This window comes from Telmatherina bonti (genome assembly GCF_933228915.1).
Source record: "Telmatherina bonti genome assembly, chromosome: 11".
Classification (NCBI taxonomy): domain Eukaryota; kingdom Metazoa; phylum Chordata; class Actinopteri; order Atheriniformes; family Telmatherinidae; genus Telmatherina; species Telmatherina bonti.
The window spans coordinates 20,168,230-20,188,730 of record NC_136629.1 but is presented as its reverse complement, the minus strand read 5'-3'; the positions used below and the strand labels follow the sequence as shown (position 1 = coordinate 20,188,730).

Here is a 20,501-nt window from a genome sequence, read left to right as displayed (position 1 = left end):
TTTGATTTATGGACCAGTGGGAACACAAACAAGAATAACATCCCCCTCCCAATATGTCTCAGCAGCGCTTTTAAAAAAAACACAATAACAGTCTACAGACCATGACTAGACTTTGTAATTTGTCTCATGTCAGTGAACTGGCGACATGAAAAGAACCAACAAAAACAGACACTTTCTCACAATTGATAAAGGTCTCTAGGAGAAAGTTCCTTCCTGGGAAAAGGCTGATACAGAGAAATCCTGTACATTCTGGGAACAAAGTACACTCACAAACACAACATATTAAATTCAAAACATTCAAATTCTCCAAGTCAACATTCAACACGACTTTTCTTATGTCTAGTCGCTTTACTCCATCATATGACATCCACTGAAGCAATCCTGCATTTGTACAATTCTTCTAAATTCAGTTTTATTTATATTGTACCCACTCACACGCAGTCTATCATCTGAGAGCACTTTACAGACAAGGTCTAGACTAATATCACAAATAGCCCCCAAAAAATTAATGTACCACGGCACATTAAAAGAAGTTTTAACATTACTTCCTGCTTAACAACAGCGTAAAAGCACCACGGTGTACTAGTGAGGTTAAGTGAAGGATAGCGGTCCCAGCAGCAATGTCTCAGTGGTTCACACACAAATGTGCAAACACATTAAAGATGAGCATCTGTCACTGCTTTGCTCCATTTGAGTTTTTAATTCTGATTATCCTCTATCAAAAACAAGTCTGTGTAGTTTGACGCTTTGAATTAAATCTTCTGATGGATATTTGATCTTCAGCTTATTTAAAGTAAGCCGAAGATCTGACATCCAAGTTTCATGCCTTTGTTACCTCCATTTTATGTGAGGTAACAATTGTACACATTGTGTTGTATGTTTCAACGTGCAAAGGAAAATATAACATATATCCAAAGCTATTAACCATATATTTACAATAAAATCATAAATAAAAGATTAATATGTCAAATAACTCCCTCTATCTGAACAACCATGGAACTAGAAAAGCATGCAGACTTCCACCAAGCAACTCATTTCTACCCATACTGTGAATTTCACCGTATTAAGTTGTTCTAAACTGACAATGAATCCACAGTTGTTTTGGCTATATTGTGGATATTGCTTCATGTTTATATCTTAAATCGTTCTCTTGCAGTGATGAAAATTACACGTCCCCTATTGTTTTCTTTTTTCTTTTTCATATTCAGCACCATGGTATCCAGAATTTGCCAGGATCCATATCTAACTTTGATATCTTGTAAAACCTGTTGGGAACGTCTCCCGTATTTTTCGACCAAACACAATGATCATTTATTGCCAGGATTCATACCCTGGCAATAAGGACCCTAACCACCATTTATTGTGGTCTGGCTGCTTGTATATGTATATGTACTGAAAATAGACTTATCTTGCAATGATAACAATCTTTCAGACACTTCCTGAATCCAGATGGTGATCTGGATCACTTCCGAAATTTGATGGAATGTACATTAGACCAGAACCCATACTCAGGAAAAAAATAAGTGCTGCTGTCCAGTAGGTTTTGCACAAAGTTGCTAACAGACAAAGAGACAGACAGACAGTTGCAAAAACATAACCTCCACCACCTCTTTGGTGGAGGTAATAACTGACTGTTTCATCCTTATATCAGTCTTAGCTTCCCATGTCTGACATATAATGTCCATGCAGCCTGGACCTTGGCTATTTTATCCACACCCAGCAATGTCCATCTTTTCAAACGGACCCTTTTCTTTTCGCTACACTAGGAAGGAGGTATGCACAGCAGCACTAAACTAAATCCCTTCTTATCTCCCATTGGAGGCTGGCTGCGACCACAGAAGTCAGTTGTCCCAAATCTATGGGCCTTCTGGGGTAAACACAAGCTGAGTTAACCCCATGGGTCACTGTTGGTCTTTGGACACCATGGCAAGGGGTTAATGATTGACCAGCACCTATTTTACTCATTGTAAACCAGTGACAGACAAGCAGACAAAACATGTGGGGAGGGGTACCAACCTTCGGTGGCCTTTTCTCCAGCATTCCTGATATGGACTCTAATTAGTTCCTTAGGGAACAGTGTGTGCAGACATAATTCATCTTGGCAAGACATGTTTTCCCTATATGCTTAACGACTGCAAGCCCATAATGCATGAACATTATGGGTTCTTGTTTTGGTTGTGTTTGCTGTTGGTGTTGTGGAGTGGGTGTTTATGATCCTTTTGAATCCACAAAGACAGGTATAGTATTTTACAGTTATCTTTAGTGTCTGGGGTATTTAAGCTCTTCTTCCAGATTAAAAATAGTTTTACATCTGTGTTGACTCTTTGGACCACATGTACAAACCAACAACATGTAGTAAAGGTCTAATGGAGCTCTGTCTGTCATGTGCATAACATGGAGCTTGACCCAGAAAATGATGACGAGTCAACAGGTCAATGGGAAGGTTAAAGCTGGTTTAAGCTGGCTGTCATGATGCTTCCGTGACAAACAACACAGCTATGATGCCTGATGTGTGGTATGATTCAGTGTAGTACTGGTTACTCACAGTGGACACCAAGTCCAAAGGTCTTCAAAACAGCTTCAATCAGGATAAAAGGAAAGACTGTTCTGACCAAAGTCATCAGATATCAAGCCTGTTCAATCAAGGTCTTCCTTGTGGTTTCCTGTACATATCCTTCTTCACAAATCTCATCTCTCATGGAAAATCATGGATTTTTTTAAACAAATAAAATCGACCAAAACCAAACCAATTAATATCCTACAGATATTAACGGTTTGTTGATACGAACTATTTGGACAAATGCCAGGAAGTCTTATTCTTTGTTCGTTCGTCATAAAGTGAATGAAGATGTAAAGCAGCTTCAGGCGTATATTAAAGCCTTTAACAGTACAGATATATCTGAACAGGCAACGATGGCAAGATTGGGGGGCCCTAACAAAAATTTTAACTCTTACTTTGCCCTCATAACCAACCTATTTGAGAGAGCAGCTTTGTAAGTTTGATTGCATTGCCAGAGATTGACAGTGTGGCAGGGGTGCAATCAGTATTTGACATGTCATCATATCATCTTCTCCATAGAGCAGCTTTCCCTCAAGCTATAACGCTGATTTTTTTCCCCACAAATGTGCCTGACGTGACAGCAAGACTCTCTGTAAGAGGCAAAACTGTGGCAAACATCAGGGAATAGATAAAAGATGTTCTTCTGATAGTTGAATAGTTATTCTGCTTATTTTGTAAAACATAGTAGGAACACTAGATATAATGAATTTTTTTTTTGTATCATAAGTATAATGACCATAATTTTAGGCAATGTTTGTAAATACATCCTCCATCTGTGTCCAATGCACTGTGCCTACTTGATCACAAAAGATGAAATTAACCAAGCATAGATCTACTAAACAGAAATCAATAAGGCAGTGAAGTGGAACATGAGGGCTTCAATCTGCATATACAGCCACACCACAACCTGAGACATCTCATTCAAACCCTTGACACAAAAAGTAGAAATATGGCAGCAGGATGGGGCCATTTGGTCTTGTTGTTGTTCACTGAGATGAATGGCAGCATATGCCAGTGCCTGAGTAAGCTGATCAATACCATTACACACTGATTATATGTGCAGCACAGACAATAATTATGAGTAACACGAGGAGAACCAACACACATTGATCTGGAAGCAGCGAGAGCAGCATGATCCTTTTTTGTAACATCCTTCAAAGAATAATTCTGAAGGCTAATATGGTTCATTTTCATTCTACATCAGTAAGAGGTACCGTCCACTTTGAAATAGTTAAAACACTTTTACATGATCCTCACTGAGAGACGTTTGATTGCTCAAATTAAAATGGATGCAAGTGTTTTACTCTCCGCATGTTATGAACATTTCACAGAAAGCCACACACATCCATGTCCAACATTCATCTTGTGTGATAAGGGATGAATTCAGAAAAAAACATCATCCTAATGACTTCATCTATGCTTTCCCTAACAGACATGAGTGAGCTTAAACCCTTCTACAAATCCAGACTGCAATCAAAACAAAGGCTGACAAAATGATGAAGAGAAAAAACGTGCTTTCAAAACAGGAACGGGGAGCATGTGATCCCCTGTCTGCGGGTTGGTTGGTTTTGAAGCAACAGGATTTGGTTGGGGAGGCCTATTGTGACTCTTGGCTAGCCAGACAGTCAGCCGGTCACCTGGCACACCCTAGACCAGGTTTTCCTGATCCACGTCACATGCATGGGATGTGGAATCTGTTAGAAATGGGCACTCCACATGGCTTGGCATGCTTCTGTGATACCATGTCTTTAAAACCGAAAGAAAAAAAAAAATCCAAACCCCAAGCGCTTGAGCAGCTTTTCTCCTTTTAGTTTCCTCAAAATCATGACCAGTCAGCACAGTGGTCGAAAAGCACCGTGAGAACAGAAACACACATGGGGAAGGATCACATGGCTAGCCAGCACTGAACACCCCAGTATGTGTTGCAACATGAAAACTGAAATCATGCTACGACTGCAAGTCATTAGTGTAGTGGCAGTAGTAGATCCGCAGCCAATTTCTTTGTCACCAACCAAAGATAGGGGCTGTAACCCTAGCAGGGCGTCTCCAAGCCCACAGACCAGAAGACATCCTAAACAGCTCTGCAATGATAACAACTGGATATGGCCTGCAGGCATGTCACAGGAAGCTGTTTCCCCTCCAAACCTGACAGGTGCCGTATTGTTCAGCTGAGCACACTTTGTGCACATAACTTTGTTTTGAAAGACGTATCTATCCGGCTCAATTACCCATTGTCTGGTTAGTCATGCAGAAGACGCTGATAGAAATAGATGAGAACATATTTCTTCTTCAGGGTCCTCTGTGCGCCCTGCTGATGGCACAATACAACACATCTATTGAAGCTAAGATTGAAAGCCTTCGCCTGGTGCTGCAATTATCATGGCTGCTGAGTAAGTGCCCCTCTAGGAGCGTGCTGCTGGCAGTGGGTGAGATGAGCTACGTAGGAAGCCTCATTTTCATTAACATTGTGGAAAATCTTGTCTTTAATCCATCTTTTATCTGTCTTTAACCAAATCTAGTCTCTTCTGCATTAACAAGCCAGAACCACAAAGAACAATGAGGAAAACTATAGGTTCTAATGAAACTGGGGAAAAAAGCTTAATTAACAGATAGCTATATACTCATGGTGGGGAAAATAAGCAGAATAATTGGTTGTTTTTCCACTTTTGTGCACCGCAATACCAATTTTTTCACACATCAGTACAGATGTCTCTATGTTCATTCAGTTTAGTGGTCAGCTAAAACCTCCCTGATGTGCAAAGCAATGGAAGCTGGAGGTTAGCCAAAGATTTCAAGTGTCAAAGGGAAAAAATGTTAAATGTTATTGCAGGCCATGGACATGCTTTAGCCATATTAAAATTCTCCTGTGCCTACTTAGTTCAACAGAACTCTACACAAAACTTCATCTTTCCCAGGCATAAAACCCTGAGAAAAATAACGGTGTCTTATTGATCTTTATGCTCCAGAAGCTGAAATCCCTCAATGCTTGATCTGTTCAGATTGAGGCTGTAAAATTAAAAGAAAATCAATCCAAAAAGAGTGAAAATGAAGCAAATGGAAACTTACATTACCACTCGGGAGCACCTAGTTGTGTCTGCAACCTATTTATTTCCCTTTATTGGGAATTTTGTTAGTGTGGAGGCTAAACTTTCTGCAGGAAGACGATAAAGGATATGGTGCTGGAAGACAAACACTATTTGAGTTAAATCTCCCAGAGGAGTATACAGTCCTGCCAGTTTGAGTTGAATGGGCCACAGAAGCAGACAGTGGAAAAGCAAGATTGTATATGCTTTGTATAAGCAGGCGGACAGATATTATTTATGAAGAATCCAAACAAGTATGACGTTAAGGGAAAGTGGTCTTTGTCTGAGCATACAAGCAAGGTCTCATAACTGCAGAAAATACATCCAGTAAACACCTAACACAACAGCAACTTGCTTACATAATTAAAAACGTGTCCCACACGGGGCCTTGCAGCAAAATTAAACATGGCCTGTGAGAATAGAGCCGTGGGCTTTACTTTCAGTAGACATGTGAGGCTTTATTACCTTCGACTAGTTGGACAATGATGACTTTATCGCCCCCCACCGTTTACATGGAAGCACGCCACAGAAAAAAATCATTCAAAAAACCTTCAAGCCAGTCAGACTACTTCTCCCAACACGCGCCACCACTTCTTCCTCCATCAAGTAAATATAATGAAACAGTGTAGTGGTCTTTATTCAAGAATATTACTGTACAACTAAGCCTATTTCGTCATGGTCTTTGATTAAAAAAAAAAAAAAGGAATCAAGTTTAAGTGACCCACACACATAGCTCATGTACACTTTATGAACAGACGCAAATATACGCTATGAATAGACCGCAAATGAAACTGATATCCTCATGTCCTTTACGTCTATCGCTTAGATTACAACAGCTTCGGAGCCTAAGAGCAACTTTATCCTTTGTGCTCTTCTCTTTCCAGCGATATGTCTGCTTTCCTGTACCCACTCCGCGTTACGCTCCTCACTTTCAGCTGAAACCTCTACTTTTTACTTTGCTGGTCCGTTTCATAGACAGAACTATAAGAGAGAAAAATAAAAACATAGATTTGGGGCTTACCTCAAAGTGAGAGCGACGTCCTGTCCAGCTTTTTTACGATGTTATTTATCCTTAAGGGGTGAAACCAGCACAGGCAGCGGTGGTCGCTCCGACATCCCCCTCTCACAGTCTCAGCCTCCAGACTGAAGTAAAACGGACCACAGCGATATCCATCCAGCACCTACCTCCGTGATGACAACACGCAGGGAGAAAGACTCCGCCCACCCCACGCTTAGAAAAACTCACTCCGGATCCATTATTCTATTGTCTTGAACGTGTTTACAGGTTGATGTGGTTTAAAACTATTATCCATTTAAGGACAATACTTATGCTGTCGTAAACATATCAAGGCGATCTTAATGCCATTCACCACCACAGGAATATTTTGTCTAAGCCCTGCAGTGGCACCATCTGGTGAAATGCAGAAAAGTTGCTCCCTAAACTATAAATAAACTACCATCCGCATATCGCTTCAATATGTGGTTTGTTCTTTAATTAGGAGGGGACTAAGTTTTTTTTTTTTGTTGTTGTTGTTTTGCTTTTTAGTCCTCTAACTGGAAACTGACTCAAACATCTACCTAAATTGCTAAATGTGAATAATGTTGCATTAAGAAAAATATTAATTTAGAGTTTTCTAGATTTAGCTAACTTTAAACAAATGGTATTTATTAAAGAACTCCATTTCCCAGGTATCCCAGCGCGTCGTGTGACGTAAAATGCTCGCGACCGCCGTTTTGTTTCCATGGAACCGTTAGAAGCTATCAGATCAAGCTCGCGGATTAGTGATCAACTTGTTTGTTAGCCGCTTAGCTTTGATGATGTCTGGCCATAATCCCGAGACTCTGTTTTCATTTGAGCTTTTGGTTAAAAATATCAGACTCGAGAGACACTGTAAAGTTCGCCACGGTCTCGCTCTTGGGGTCCGATTACTGGATTTTCCTACTCTGCTAGTTTATCAGTCTCGGGGCGGAAGCAGGATCAAGCAGCCCCAACACAAAGAAGAGGATAAACCCAGAGAATATGTTTTCAACAGAGGGAAGTCTTGTTTCTTCAAAATGGACATGAATTCACTGGATGCCCATCTGTCTAAAACTCCTCTCTCTGCGTTGGTGCTGGATGTGACGGAGGAAACCCCCAGACTGGTTGGTTCTTGTCTGATATCGCTGGCTAAAGCAATGGACAGAATTAGGCAGGATGTTACCCAACATGGATTCCCCAGTCCCTCTTGTCACCTACTTACTACTTGTCATGTACTTACTGGTATATGGAACCTCACAGGGGAGAGAATTGGAACAATATCCCTGAGTTATAAGCTGGTTTGTCTGGGAGCAAGTTTACTGCCACATATTACAGAGATGAGGACATCTGAAAGTACAGGTGTGCCAGGAGGACAACAAGAAGAGCACGGCAAGGAGAAAAATAAATCTGCGGCATCGGGGCCTCTTGGCTGTTCTCCTACGCTGGATAAATCAGAGCTAAACTTCCAAACCAAAGACCTTTCAGATTCCAAACTCTTGTTAAACGTAGACAAGCAAAGTGATGCTGCTCATGTTACAGCACAAAGTCAAGCTGAAAGCCATTTTACGGAGGATTTGTCGGCATTCTGCCCCCCTCAGCTTTACTATAGTAATACTGCACAGGAGAGGAGCATAAATAAAGAAACAGAAAACAAATGGGAGAATTTTGACTTGGAAGCTTTTGCGTGCGATGATTCCTGCTCTGAGGATGAAGAGGAAATGAAAGGTTCCCATTCTCAAGTGGTGTACCAGACAAGGACACACACCCAACAACTGTCAAGCAGTCAGGAGGGCAGGGCCGTAGCCCCAAATGTCTTCAGGGAAACCTTAAAACACTTACCTCTGTTAAATGCTCTTGTTACTGAACTGTCACAGTTCACTGGCGAGACCCCCCACCAGTCTATGACTGCTCATCCCATTCAGGCTTGGACTTACAGGCCTGATTCACCTGGATTTAGAAAGACACCACTACAACCACAAACTCACACCCAGTACAGAACTGGACGGCAGACTGATACTGATTTTAAAATCCATTTACAAACCCCAAGAAACTGTTCCACTCCTATAGCTAACCTTGCATCCCCAAAAATGAAAGACCACCAAGCGGATGTTTCAGATATAAATAAAAAAGCCAGTAAATTGCACAAGAAGAAGCTGATGTTTGGAACAACTAAAACGTTTAATCTAAGACTAAAACAAATTTCTCCACTCAAAGTAAAACGTCGAGAATGTGTGGAGTTAACACAGAAAGAAACAGCGTCGCAGAAAACCAAAGGAAAGGCAAAGCCAAGCAGGAAACCCATGAACTGTAGCAAGAGAAGATCTGTATTAAATCGAAGCCCAAACCTCAATGAAAATATTGAGACAGTGATACAGCGTGTCAGACTGGACTCTGTTCCACAAGAAACAATCACACTGAAACAGAAAACTCCACTTAAAAAAGGAGTTCCAGAAAAGCCTGCTGTTTCCCAGAGAGCCCTGAGATGTATTCACATCCCCAGTGTGGATAGTGACAGTGTTCCCCTGAGCGAAGACAAGAACGATCAATCCGAGCCTGAATCTAAGTGCCACAGTCACATAATCGAATCATCACGAAGCAGCAAGCGCAGCAGCCCAGAGTCTTTGTTTTCAGATTACAGCATTAACGGAAATGCAGAGGCAGACTACGCTGATGATTTTGACAGTCTTGAATCCAGTTATGCTTGCTCTCCTGACCCTCTAAGCAGCCCTGAGCCCTCTAGAGCCAAGACTCCCATGCCTCCTATGTACCCTGACTTCTGCAAGACCAGCCCAACATCTGAAAGCAGCAAGAAGAAACCAGTACACCTCCCTGTTCCCATCAAAGCCTCCAACTCTCCACATCAAACTCTGATGGATACACGCATCATCCGACCTCGCACCCATGCCTCGGCCATCAGTTTTTCCTCCAGTGATGATGATGGGGATGGGTTGACTTCAGCACAGACTGTCAGCTCTGGAAAACAGATTGCAAGTAACAAAGTTCAACAAAGCTCTTGTGCTGAGAGATTTCTATCATCAAGAGGTCAAAGGAATGAATCAGTTGAGGATAGTAATGTCATTCAAGAATTATCTGCAGATAATCTGTCTGTATCCTCCCTTGAAGCGCAGGAGGTAGAGGAACTGGAGAATGAACTTGGATCTCTAGATTTCAGAAAGGGGTATCGACATATTTCTGAGCTTGTGGCCAACAAACTGCCAGGGTACACCATGTAACAGAAAAGATCCTCAATGTCACGACGTTTAATTAAAGTACAAAGATGTGTGTTATCGTACTGCAGTGTCTTGGCAATGTTTTCTGAATAAAAACAAGTCATTTATTTATTTTTTGGGAAATATTGTGAGTTTTTGTTCTGATTACATACTTTTTACTTGCTCCACTATTAATTGTTTGGTTGTGTGTTTATGTGAACATGTAAAGACAAACATACTGTTTCTGCAAATCATTTATTACCACCATTTTTTATAACTTTTATAAAAGCCACATTTTGGCTGCTTATATCCTGTTTAAATGTAGCTTGGTATTATAGTAAAACAAAGTTAAACAAGGTTGGTTAATTCAACATCATAAGATTTACACTTAAAACTCTGCAAACTTGTACAGCAGTTAAATGTTTACTTTTTAAAGGGTTTATATCAGACAATATTATATGTTTACTTCTTAAAGGGTTTATATCAGACCATGTTATAATATGTTTGCAGTTTGTAATCATTTAGTATTTTCCAGAAAATATTAGAGACGAAATCAGTTATAAAAATGAACAACAAAAAAAAAAAAAAAAAAAAAAAAAACGTGTACGCGTGTGTGTGTGTTTAACGTTTTAAGTGCCCTATGCACTGCGCATGCGTCGTGTCTGTGTCTACGGAAGTAGTGCTGCAGCTCGTTGCATGGTGTAAACAGCGATGTTCAAGCATATCTTTCTAACAGGCCCTCCAGGTAACTGTATTTTGAGAGTGGCAGATGTTGTTTAAATAAAAGTTGGTATCAATCCTTAGCAGAAAGTCAGCTTTTTAAAGTGCAGTGCTAGCGAAGAGGCTCTGAATCTTCATGTTGTTTCTGTTGTAAATTAGCTTGTTTCAGTAGCCTTGTCCACACATAAAACTGAAGGAAAGTAGCAACAGGACACTTGCCTTTATGCTATATTACTAATCGCCTATTTGTTTATTTAATGAAATGATAGTACTGACAAGATCTACTACAGCCACATAATTTAATTGATTATAAGTGATGTATCTATAAATAATATTCTTTGGTTCCAGGATGCTTTTACAACAGTTTTTTTTTTTTTTTTTTTGCGTAAATGAAATGAAAAATACTTTAAGTATTTTTCATTTCACTTAACCCTAACCCTATAATTTATTAATCCCCACAGAATATTAATAACAGAATAAGTTAATGCAATTTCTAAATAATGTTTTATTTATTTGTGTTTACAGGTGTGGGGAAAACCACGCTGGTACAGAAAGCCTGTGAAGCTTTAGTGTCATCAGGAGTAGGAGTAGAAGGGTTTTACACCGAGGAGGTCAGACAAGGAGGCAGGAGGGTCGGCTTTGATGTCGTCACACTGACAGGAGAGAGGGGCCACCTGTCCAGAATCAGGTAAAGGGCTTGCCATCCCATCTAAATCAAACTACCTTCTCTCTTTTATCCCTTTGTTTCAGTTGTCCCACGCTTCATCTTGCAGGGAAGGTGCTGGTATGTCTCGCGGTAGACAGGACTACACCGTGGGACAGTATGTAGTAGACTTGCCTTCATTTGAAAATCTGGCCCTCCCTCTCTTCAGAAACGTAAGACCGCATCACATGCCTCTTAAAGTTACCCTCATCAATAGATCACGGCAAGCAAAAAAACAACTTTTCCTCCCCACTTACAAATCCTCAAACCTTTGAGTTCCCCAGAATTGATGGAATAATTGTAAGCTCGCAAAACACGTAAATTCCACAGTGACGTTTTTAGTGTTCATGGTGCCGTCTGGCTGCCACTGACCGTGATTAATCCTTCATGTAAAGTGAGCCAGAAGTGATGCTTACACATACCCTCTAAAGGGAGGTGTCTGGGCTCTGGCGGCACTTATTTCACTTTCATCTCACCTCTTAATTTGTGTGCAGCCACTGTAGAGCCCCCGCCGAATGTAACATCCGAACGGTGATACTTCATGTTTGCTGTCGCTGTTATTTGAATGCATGAGATGATGAGAAATTGCTGTATGTGTCCCTGTCAAAGGCATTTTTCCTTTTCTACCCCTTTTCAAGGCAAAATAAATATCCAGAGTAGTTTTTAAATTTGAAAGTTTATGCTTATTCATTCGTTAATTTTCCATACTGTTTTTTTTTTTTCCTATTCAGGGTCAAAGGAGAGGCTGAGCATTTCTAAAGACACCTTTAGACTAAACTAAATATAAAATTATCAGTTAATTGCTTGAATTAAATTACTGAAACAATGAATATTTTCATACAAAAAATGGTAAAGATTCAGTGATATTTGTTTTTTCATATTTGCTTCTTTTTCTGTATTTATTTTTATTTAAAATCTTTTGCCTTAGTGGCTTGAGGGACTATATTTAGGATGTCATTACTGAACCTCATGTTGAGTAAAGAAAAATAAACATAATCCATCATATATTCCACATCTGGCAAATGAGTACTTTGGGGGTTTTGTGTTGGCTGGTTAGAACAAAAAGAAACTGTTTGAAAACATACCTTTCAGCTTTTTACAAGAATGAGAACTTTTCTTTGTTTTCCTGCAACAAGTCTGTAAAATACTAAATCAGATGATTAATGAATGAATAGATTATTAAATGATCACCATGTAACCATTAATCACAACCCCAGAACGTGCATTTAATGACTAAATTCTGACCTGGGTTTCATGCATGCAGTGATTTTTCACTTGCATGTCTTGTGTCTCCAGGTGGGGTCAGCGGACGGGGGCAGCAGGAAGGTGTTTGTCATTGATGAGATCGGGAAAATGGAGCTGTTCAGCCAGCCATTTATCAAGGCAGTGAGGCAGACTTTAGATAGCTCCCCTTGTGCAATCCTGGGCACCATCCCCATCCCCAAAGGTAAACCGCTGGCTCTGGTGGAGGAGGTGCGGAGCAGGAGAGACGTCAAGGTTTTCACTGTGAGTAAAAATATTTGTGCACTCAGTGGAGAGAAAGAAAAAAAAAAAGAAAGAAGATATTTAGGTCAGTTTGGAAGCTGTTAAGCCCCACAGTAGCTATAAGACACTGTTTACACTGTATCCTGTTAGGGGGGGTTAGAAGGCCCATACCCTACATTATCCTTAGCTGTGGCTGGATTAAATGTAAATCATGCATGACTGATTTAATAACAAAAGAGTGTCTGAAATGTCAAAATAATTTATAACGGCAGACTTAGTTGTGGGCATTATCATGCAAAATAATAAGTCGTGGTATGTTGGGGACATAGAAGGTTTTGGGGCATCATGAGCAGTTTTTGCAAATCTACTATTTTTATATTAACTTGTAGACAGTTAAACAAATATTATCAGTTGATTATTATATAATAATAATAATATATATTAGGTGGTATTATAATCATGGAGTAAACAGTGTTTTCAGTGGTTCAGACCCTGCTGGACAATAGCCTCCTTTTATTTATCTCTGTAAATGCACATTCTGCTCAGACAAGCTACGAGCCTTGTTGATTTATTTTCCGCTCGTTTGTTTCTCCATGTAGGTGTCGAAGGAGAACAGAAACACTATCCTGCAAGACATTTTAACAACACTACAAGAATGTTTAAAGCCTAACGAGGAGATACAGCGTCATTAAAGGGGAAACGCAGCCGTCTGTGTGTGTTTTTGCTGACAACATGCTTCTATATGTCTGCGCATATAAACTTCACACAATGGACTATTAAATGTTTCCGTACATTTTTAACAATGGCGCTGCAACCTAGAGTGCAGTAAACTGAGGGGCATCGAGAGCTGCTGGAAGAGTTAGTGTGTTACATGTGTACTTCTGTATACAATTCCTTTTTTTTTCCTGTTGTTGTGCAGTTTCAAAATGGATTATGTGCTAAATAATTGATTGTGTGATGGAACACAGCGGGGAAATTGTTCAGTTAGTGTGTAAATAACCCATGGTATCGTAGTCAAAGAGGACATGGGGCTGAGAACATCTGTATCTTATAAGAAGACTTTATTGTTTTAGATTCTAATATTCATTTTGTTCATAAGGACAGGTTATGTGTGTTAGTTTTTGTAATAAAGAAGCTCATGGAGCTGTGGCCCCTGTTGATTCTTTTAATTCTTGCATTGGAAACCTCTTTCGTGTTTGTCTTGTCAACCTGAGGCTTTGACAATCAACCAAATTTTATGTCCAATCCTTTCATGGTTTATTTATTCACTGGCAAGAACCAAAAAAAAAAAGGAAATTAAACTATTCTTTTCTCAAGAATGAGAATTTCTCCTTTATTTTCATTTCTGAGATTTGCGGTTGGTAATATTTCACTGCTTTCAGTTGTTTTTGTTGGAGTCATAAAGCTCAGTTTTTGTTTTCATATCATGTGGTTAAAAAAATAAAAAGCTTAACTTTTGTTTCAGAGGTTACATTTGGCCTGCTAGGAAGTAATGGCATTTCTATCCATGTCCAGTCAGATTACAGTAAAGGATAAATGGTATCAGCACATCAAGGATTTTGGAGATGTCAGAATGCTTTTATGAAGGATTTGTTCTCATAGCAGAGGTCAGTGACTGGTTTTAAAGCTATGATGTTGTCAAACTGTTGTTCAACTCTACGACTGGTAGTAAACAACTTTAAAACAATCTTAACACATCAAGGATTCTCTACATTTCTGCACTTGTTGGTGCATAAGATGTAGGGTTTTAGAAACTGGATGAACTAGTTACATTCAAGGCTCATGAGTCTGCTGATAAGCTCAGATCTGATCTGTTAAGAGATCTGCTGCAAGGCTGCATGTGCTCTAAGGTCTGGCAGTTGTGTTGAGGTTTTTAATTACCACCCTCTGGCTAAGATGTTTCTTGTTTTTTCTTTTTTCTTTTTTTTTCTTTTTTTTTTTTCCACCACCAGAGCATCTTCAGGTCATTTGAAAGTGAAAAAAAAAACATTGAATGCTTTTTTTGGCTTGTTTTTCAGTGCTGGTTGTGTACTGATGTGACATGTCAGGCTGGCTGCAGAAAGAGCTGCCAGCTGCGATCTGCGTCAGACATGCTGCTGTGCCAGCATCTGTTCCGTGGCCTGTGCTGATGGACCGCTGGATCGTCTGGCATCAGCATCCACTGTAAAAATGGCTTCAAAGTCAACATTGCAGTGGGAGTATTTTTGAACATACTTGGAACTATGGCATTGCACGGTTGTTTTAGGCACACGCTTAAAACGGAGAATTAGAATTGATGGTTTGGTTCTTGGCAGAGCGCGCCAAACGGTGGTACTGAGGGAGCTGGCTCTGTGGATTGGAAGGTGATCGCCAGCACCCTGCAGCAGGGTAGCAGATGGGTTATGTAACAGGAACAAAGACCTTGCCAATTCTACTATGGATAGGGTCTGTGTATGGACGCATCTGATGTATTATGATGTGATTAGCCTCCATACTGTCCATAGTGTCATGTTATGTGTATATCATGTACAGCAGGGATTCCCATCCAGTGTCCCTTTCCAGGGATATCAGATACAGTAACACAACTAAGCTCTGCTGTGGCAACATGTGGTGAGAGAAGACAAAAGGCCAACAAGGAGAAAGAGTAGCTCTAACAATTTTACCAGCTTGTGGTAAAGGTTATATGGTTGGATAGATGTCCAGTAGCTGAAGTCATTAGATGAAAACAAATGTATTATGATTCCATGCATTGATTGAACAGAACACTAACTGGTTAATAAAAAAAAATATGTTAAAATGTAGATTCTTTAGAGGGGCTTTGGTTCAACTGATGGGACTGTGTGCATATGTGGATAAAAAAGATGGAAAACCACTGATATAAAATGCCATTGTGAGTATGAAAAACCTCCGATGACAGTAACAGAGAACTGAACAGTGTGCTTTTCCAGGGTGAACAAAACATCTGTTAGCATACCATATTAATGCTAATGCTTTTCAGGCATTTGGTTGTCAAAAGCTTGATATTAGGCACTGCAGAAACTGCGAGTTTGTTCATGCACAGCATCCGTGTAGCTGGAACTACTAGTATATTGTCAAGGGACTTGATTGTATTGACGCGTCCGAAGCAAGAGTAGTGTTGCATGAAAGGTCGTGTAGAAAAATTTGAGTGAATATGAAGTTAATCAATTACCATATCGGAGATGCATTTGCACCGAATCTCCAGTCCAGATGTCTGTGTGGCACCCCTACCCTTTATCCCTTCTCATGCAGAGGACAGAGAAATGCAAGGAGCTTACCGACAATCCAGGACAAAAGGGATTTTGCTGGCTGGAGGGAAGGGTGGGGTTAGGTGTGGGGCTGGCATTAGATGAGGAAATTTCTCTCCCGGTATTGCAATTTGTAGTACCAGCCCAGGAGGGACATTGACAGCAGTAGAGGGGAGGGGTGGTATGATGTATTGTCTGGAAAACGTCTGGCCAAAAGGCCAAACACAGCTGATAAAAGCTGACATATTGTTACACAACATCCTGCTTTAGCCTTCCCAAAGCCCCATGTGAAATTCCCTTCCCGTCTCTTAAGATGAGCATGTTTTTTGACTGGGAAATGTGAAGTTAAATAACCTTCATAGTGTCTGTGATGTCGGTATTCACAGTGCCGAAGTATTTAGCAAAACTCTAAAAATTCTCTGAAATTCAAGGTTGTGTCTCAGTGTGGTTCAGGTTTGTCAGTTCTCACATTCTTCCCCACTTGGTTTTGTGCGCCTCCTTCTCCTACGTGTAACAGCCAGCCTACAGGCTCGAATACATTTCCCAGATATCTAAACCAGAACTCCTATTTCCTTTATTGTAGTCACGCCTCTGGCTCATTAACAAACCAAACTGTCACACAACAAATGCCAAACAATCTTTCCAAATCTTCCCTCGCACAAAATTCCAAGCACCTCCAATCATGCATTGTATTAAACAGATGGATAAGACTTAAAGCAGTTGTGGCAAAACCAAACTTTCACTAAAGTGTTTATAGACTTAAGCCCAGCATCTGTGTCCAAACACACCACAGTGGAGAAAGAAAATTGTTGCCAGTCCACATTTCAGTGAGCTAATAAGCATAACTAGAGTTGTGTTGATGTTGACAGGTGGGCAGTTAATGTCAGATGGGATCCGTAGGCTGTGGAAACGAAGCCATTTGATCTGTGTTACTAACCACTATTCAACCCTACTGCCCACCACTGATGGTTCCTCAACCATTCTTCCCATTACGTCACCTTCATGGGCTCCCTGGGGCGGCTCGAGGCAGACGGCGTTGGGTTTCAAAGCATGGTAAATGACTGCAATTTTACTGCTGGAGCCTCCAGGTTCAGCACTCATTAAGAAATTTCAAAGAAAATTAAAATGTTCGCAAGAAAATAGAAACCTCTGAAAGTGTTAAAAAAAAAAATCTACTGTAATTGTATATTTATATTTATATATTATGTTTATTTGGGTGTCGTAGCTCAACCGTGATATCTGAGAGGGAGCACTGACTTACCATCCCTGTGGAAATCTGTCATGTGTAAAGAGTCATGCATCTCTCCAGAGGCATAAGCACCATTTTCCGTCAACAGCAGGGGAGGGGTCAGGGCCTGAGGACATTTTTCTCCTGTTACACTGCGCTGATGGTTCCTTGTGATCTCTGGATCTGTCTGAATGCCTGGTAACCCCTACAAGTCATTTTGCTCTGAAACTCAGCGTGGACTTTGCCTCACCTTTGGGAGGAAGTGCCATGCGGTTTAGTCTTTAGTGGTTAGACAGGAGAACTGCAGCGGATTGTGGAGAAATGAGTATCCATTGCAGGTATCCATTGCTTGCATTGTGCTACATGATGCCACACATTCAGGGAGAAAGCTTCCAGAGTGTGGTGACATGCAAGCACAGTGAGTGCATCGCTGTCTCTGCAAGGGATAGCCAAAGCCTTCCCTCCACCACCCCCCGCTTCATCCACCCTACCACCCCCTACAGTGGTGAAGGGACGAGGAGCTGTCAGCAGATTGTGTAGAGGTCAGAGGCTAAAGTGGACACAAAGATCTGGGACATTGCGATCAATGGATTGGTTGGTGCCACATCCCACAGGCTGTCCCTATGGCTACCATTTCAAGCATGAAGGAGAGGGACATACACACAGAAACATCTTAATTATGGAGAAGAAAGTCCCTGTTTGTGCTCAATGCATAATAAACAAAATGAGTGTCAAATGTACATTTAGTGACAAAGCAAAATACACTGGTCACTACATGGCCGTTGTTGTGGATCATTAGTTTCTCTTACGGAGTACACTAATAACATAGATTATTTGAGTAGGCGTGAAACTGACCTAAATCTTGATTTTCTATACAAACTGAGTTAATGTGTGGCGTGCTGTACTGTATGGTGAGAGGATGAGTCATGTGGCATTTAACTCGACAGTGTCCCAGTCAATCGCAGACTTCCATTGTGCCTTGACAAATTTGCATTACAAATATATCTTTAATCATTTCAGATTTTCCATTTGCTGCTGCAGCTGCCATGTACTGCAGCACCATATGGATAAAAGTTCAATTTTTTTTCTTCTTTTACACGTGTGATATCGTAACACAGCAAACATGTGTTTTAAAGGGTTAATAGGAGCACTTTTTTTTTTAATCCCCTTGCAGATCTGCAGGATTACACAGTAGCCCGATGTGAGGTTTGTTTATATTAGATCAGTGCACGGTGCATGTTATTCCACCTTCTATTATTTTAGCTGCTGTCAGGCACAAACCATGCACAAATGTTTCTGCCACTTAAGCTTCAGTGCTCTTAAACTGACAGCTCATCTGTGGTAATCTCTCTCAGCTGAGCCAACTGTTTCACCTGCTTTGCATGCAAAGTGGCAGTTCTGGCTGCAAGCTTTGAAGTCAAAACTAAAATTTGATATGCCTTTGAGGTTGTAGACACAAACCAATTTCAACACATTTCATACCCTGCCAGTTCTCATCAGTTTGTGTTCACCTGCAGTTTTAGGATTAAACATCTTTATTTTTGTATGAATGTGTCCTTTTTTTTTTTTTCTTCAAATTTTACAGAACTTTTCTGGTACTCCATGCAGAAATAGTCCCAAAATGTGTCCTTTCCCATCTCCTGTGTAACTAATCTGTCTCAGACATCTTGTAAAGATTCATTGAATATTTTGTAATGCTAAACAGATGCACTTTACGAATGTGTTATGCATAGAACTCATTATGCAACCATGTCGGTGAAAAAGTCCCTTGTTCCTCAGCCTAAAAGCAATGCTGATTATGCGTGTCTGAATCATGTCTCTAGATGGTTTCAAATTTTAATATGCAAAAAGAAATCTAATGATGTGAAGATGTTCGCCTAGCTTGGCCTTTAATTTCTCTTCCCCCCAAAAGCCCTCAGAGAGGACAATAAGCTCAGATATGAAACATTTAATCACAAAAGTCCACCAAAATACATTTTTAATCACAGCCAAAGCAAATTCTTGTTTTCTACCTTTTATTATGTATTTAGTCTTTGTTATACCCAATGTTTTAGAAATGCTTTATCAAATGAGATTAAGCAGTATCAAACTGCTGATTTGTAATTAATAAGCTTAAACTTTACACTCAGAATATCATTAATGTTGTTAAAACAGAGTTAAGTTGTCATTTGCATATGAAGGTAAACTGCAGACTCAAAGTTAAAAGAAGAATAAAAAGGATAAGATTGGTGATAAAATCAAATTTGCATCAACACAGTGCACACTGATACAGTATTGTTAGGCTGGCTTGAACATAAGAGTAAAACAAAGCAAAAACAACTTATTAATAAGGCTAATTATCAGGACTTGTCTTTGCCTGAAGGGATTTATATAAAACACACAAAAATAAAGTTGTCGTAGCTCTTTTGATCATAAATATGGTCAGTAGTAGTTGTTAATTTTGGTTTATTTTTGCTTAATATGTGCACTGCACATTAGAAACTATTTGTAAAATCCTTAACCATCAAAGTAAACACTTATAAAACTTATTTCCCAAAGAACTTTTTGAAGACGGACTTGTTACGAGGCCGCGGCAGGCTTAAATAGCTTCGCAGAGAAGATTCCTCATACGAGTCTCGGTGCCATCCAGCAAAGGCCAGCAGTGGAGGCTCAGAGCTTCTGCTAATCAATGAGCTGTCTTTTGGCTTGTCTCCGACTACCAGCGTCACAGAGTAATTGGACCCGTTATCCAGGCCTTTTGCTCCAGGAGATTCCAATGTGGGTTTGATCTTCTGGTAAGTTGCTGGGAGGAAATATAGAACATTAATAAACAGTGGAGGCAAACTATTGTTAAAATGCATTACATTACAAGTGATAAAACAACAGACTAACCTGACGTAAAGGAGTGGGAGCGGTGCTTTGAGCTGAGCCAGTCTTGACTGCTGAACACAGGGGGATGAGAGGAGGAAGGAGCGTTGTCTCTGATTCTTTCAGGGAGTCTTTGAGTCACTGTCTGCTTCAAACTGGTTTTATCGTCATCTGGGGGAGGGGAGGTCAAATAAATTAAAAAAAAAAAAGAGTGAACAACAAATGTGTGACCTTTAAACGTTTTTCTGTTCAGTCATGTGATGTTCCATTTTTCAGTATACAGTAAGGTGATGCCTTAGCTCCCCCTAGTGGTGACTACTATACCTGCAGCGGCAGCTCACACTTTCTTTGTTAGTTGGACTATTTTTTAAGCCAATATGAAGCACAGCAACACTAAATGAAA

The 20,501-nt window shown here is 40.2% G+C and overlaps 5 protein-coding genes across 10 annotated transcripts in view; 3 read left to right on the top strand and 2 right to left on the bottom strand.

Annotated features, from left to right (window-relative positions):
- The window catches only part of LOC306762434 (signal-induced proliferation-associated 1-like protein 2), an 85,775-nt gene extending 78,997 nt beyond the window's left edge, over positions 1-6,778 (bottom strand). For both annotated transcript variants that reach the window (XR_013771498.1, XM_079248893.1), the window contains exon 1: positions 6,665-6,778. The gene's annotated coding sequence lies outside the window, so the exon portion shown is untranslated. The remainder of the gene's footprint in view (positions 1-6,664) is intronic.
- A 680-nt stretch (positions 6,779-7,458) lies between these two features.
- Positions 7,459-8,603, top strand: map10 (microtubule associated protein 10; the record flags this gene model as incomplete). Its single annotated transcript, XM_079248749.1, has 2 exons — positions 7,459-8,386; positions 8,536-8,603. The coding sequence occupies 2 exons, from the start codon at positions 7,459-7,461 to the stop codon at positions 8,601-8,603; spliced, it is 996 nt and encodes a 331-aa protein (XP_079104875.1).
- Positions 8,604-8,748: 145 nt separating this feature from the next.
- On the top strand, positions 8,749-9,894 carry LOC306762305 (uncharacterized protein; the record flags this gene model as incomplete). The annotated part of the gene is made up of 1 exon (XM_079248748.1): positions 8,749-9,894. One exon carries the CDS (start codon positions 8,749-8,751, stop codon positions 9,892-9,894), a length of 1,146 nt encoding a protein of 381 aa, XP_079104874.1.
- Positions 9,895-10,539: 645 nt separating this feature from the next.
- ntpcr (nucleoside-triphosphatase, cancer-related) lies at positions 10,540-14,043 on the top strand. Its single transcript, XM_079249366.1, has 5 exons — positions 10,540-10,615; positions 11,116-11,278; positions 11,364-11,466; positions 12,590-12,799; positions 13,378-14,043. Exons 1-5 carry the CDS (start codon positions 10,582-10,584, stop codon positions 13,468-13,470), a joined length of 603 nt encoding a protein of 200 aa, XP_079105492.1. The 5' UTR covers positions 10,540-10,581; the 3' UTR covers positions 13,471-14,043.
- Positions 14,044-19,184: 5,141 nt separating this feature from the next.
- The window catches only part of mymx (myomixer), a 28,119-nt gene continuing 26,802 nt past the window's right edge, over positions 19,185-20,501 (bottom strand). For all 5 annotated transcript variants that reach the window (XM_079248414.1, XM_079248418.1, XM_079248417.1 and 2 more), the window contains 2 exons: positions 20,123-20,269; positions 19,185-20,033 (listed from right to left, as the gene is read on the bottom strand). In XM_079248414.1, the coding sequence (XP_079104540.1) occupies positions 19,777-20,033; positions 20,123-20,269 (404 nt within the window). In that variant the 3' untranslated portion in view covers positions 19,185-19,776. The remainder of the gene's footprint in view (positions 20,034-20,122; positions 20,270-20,501) is intronic.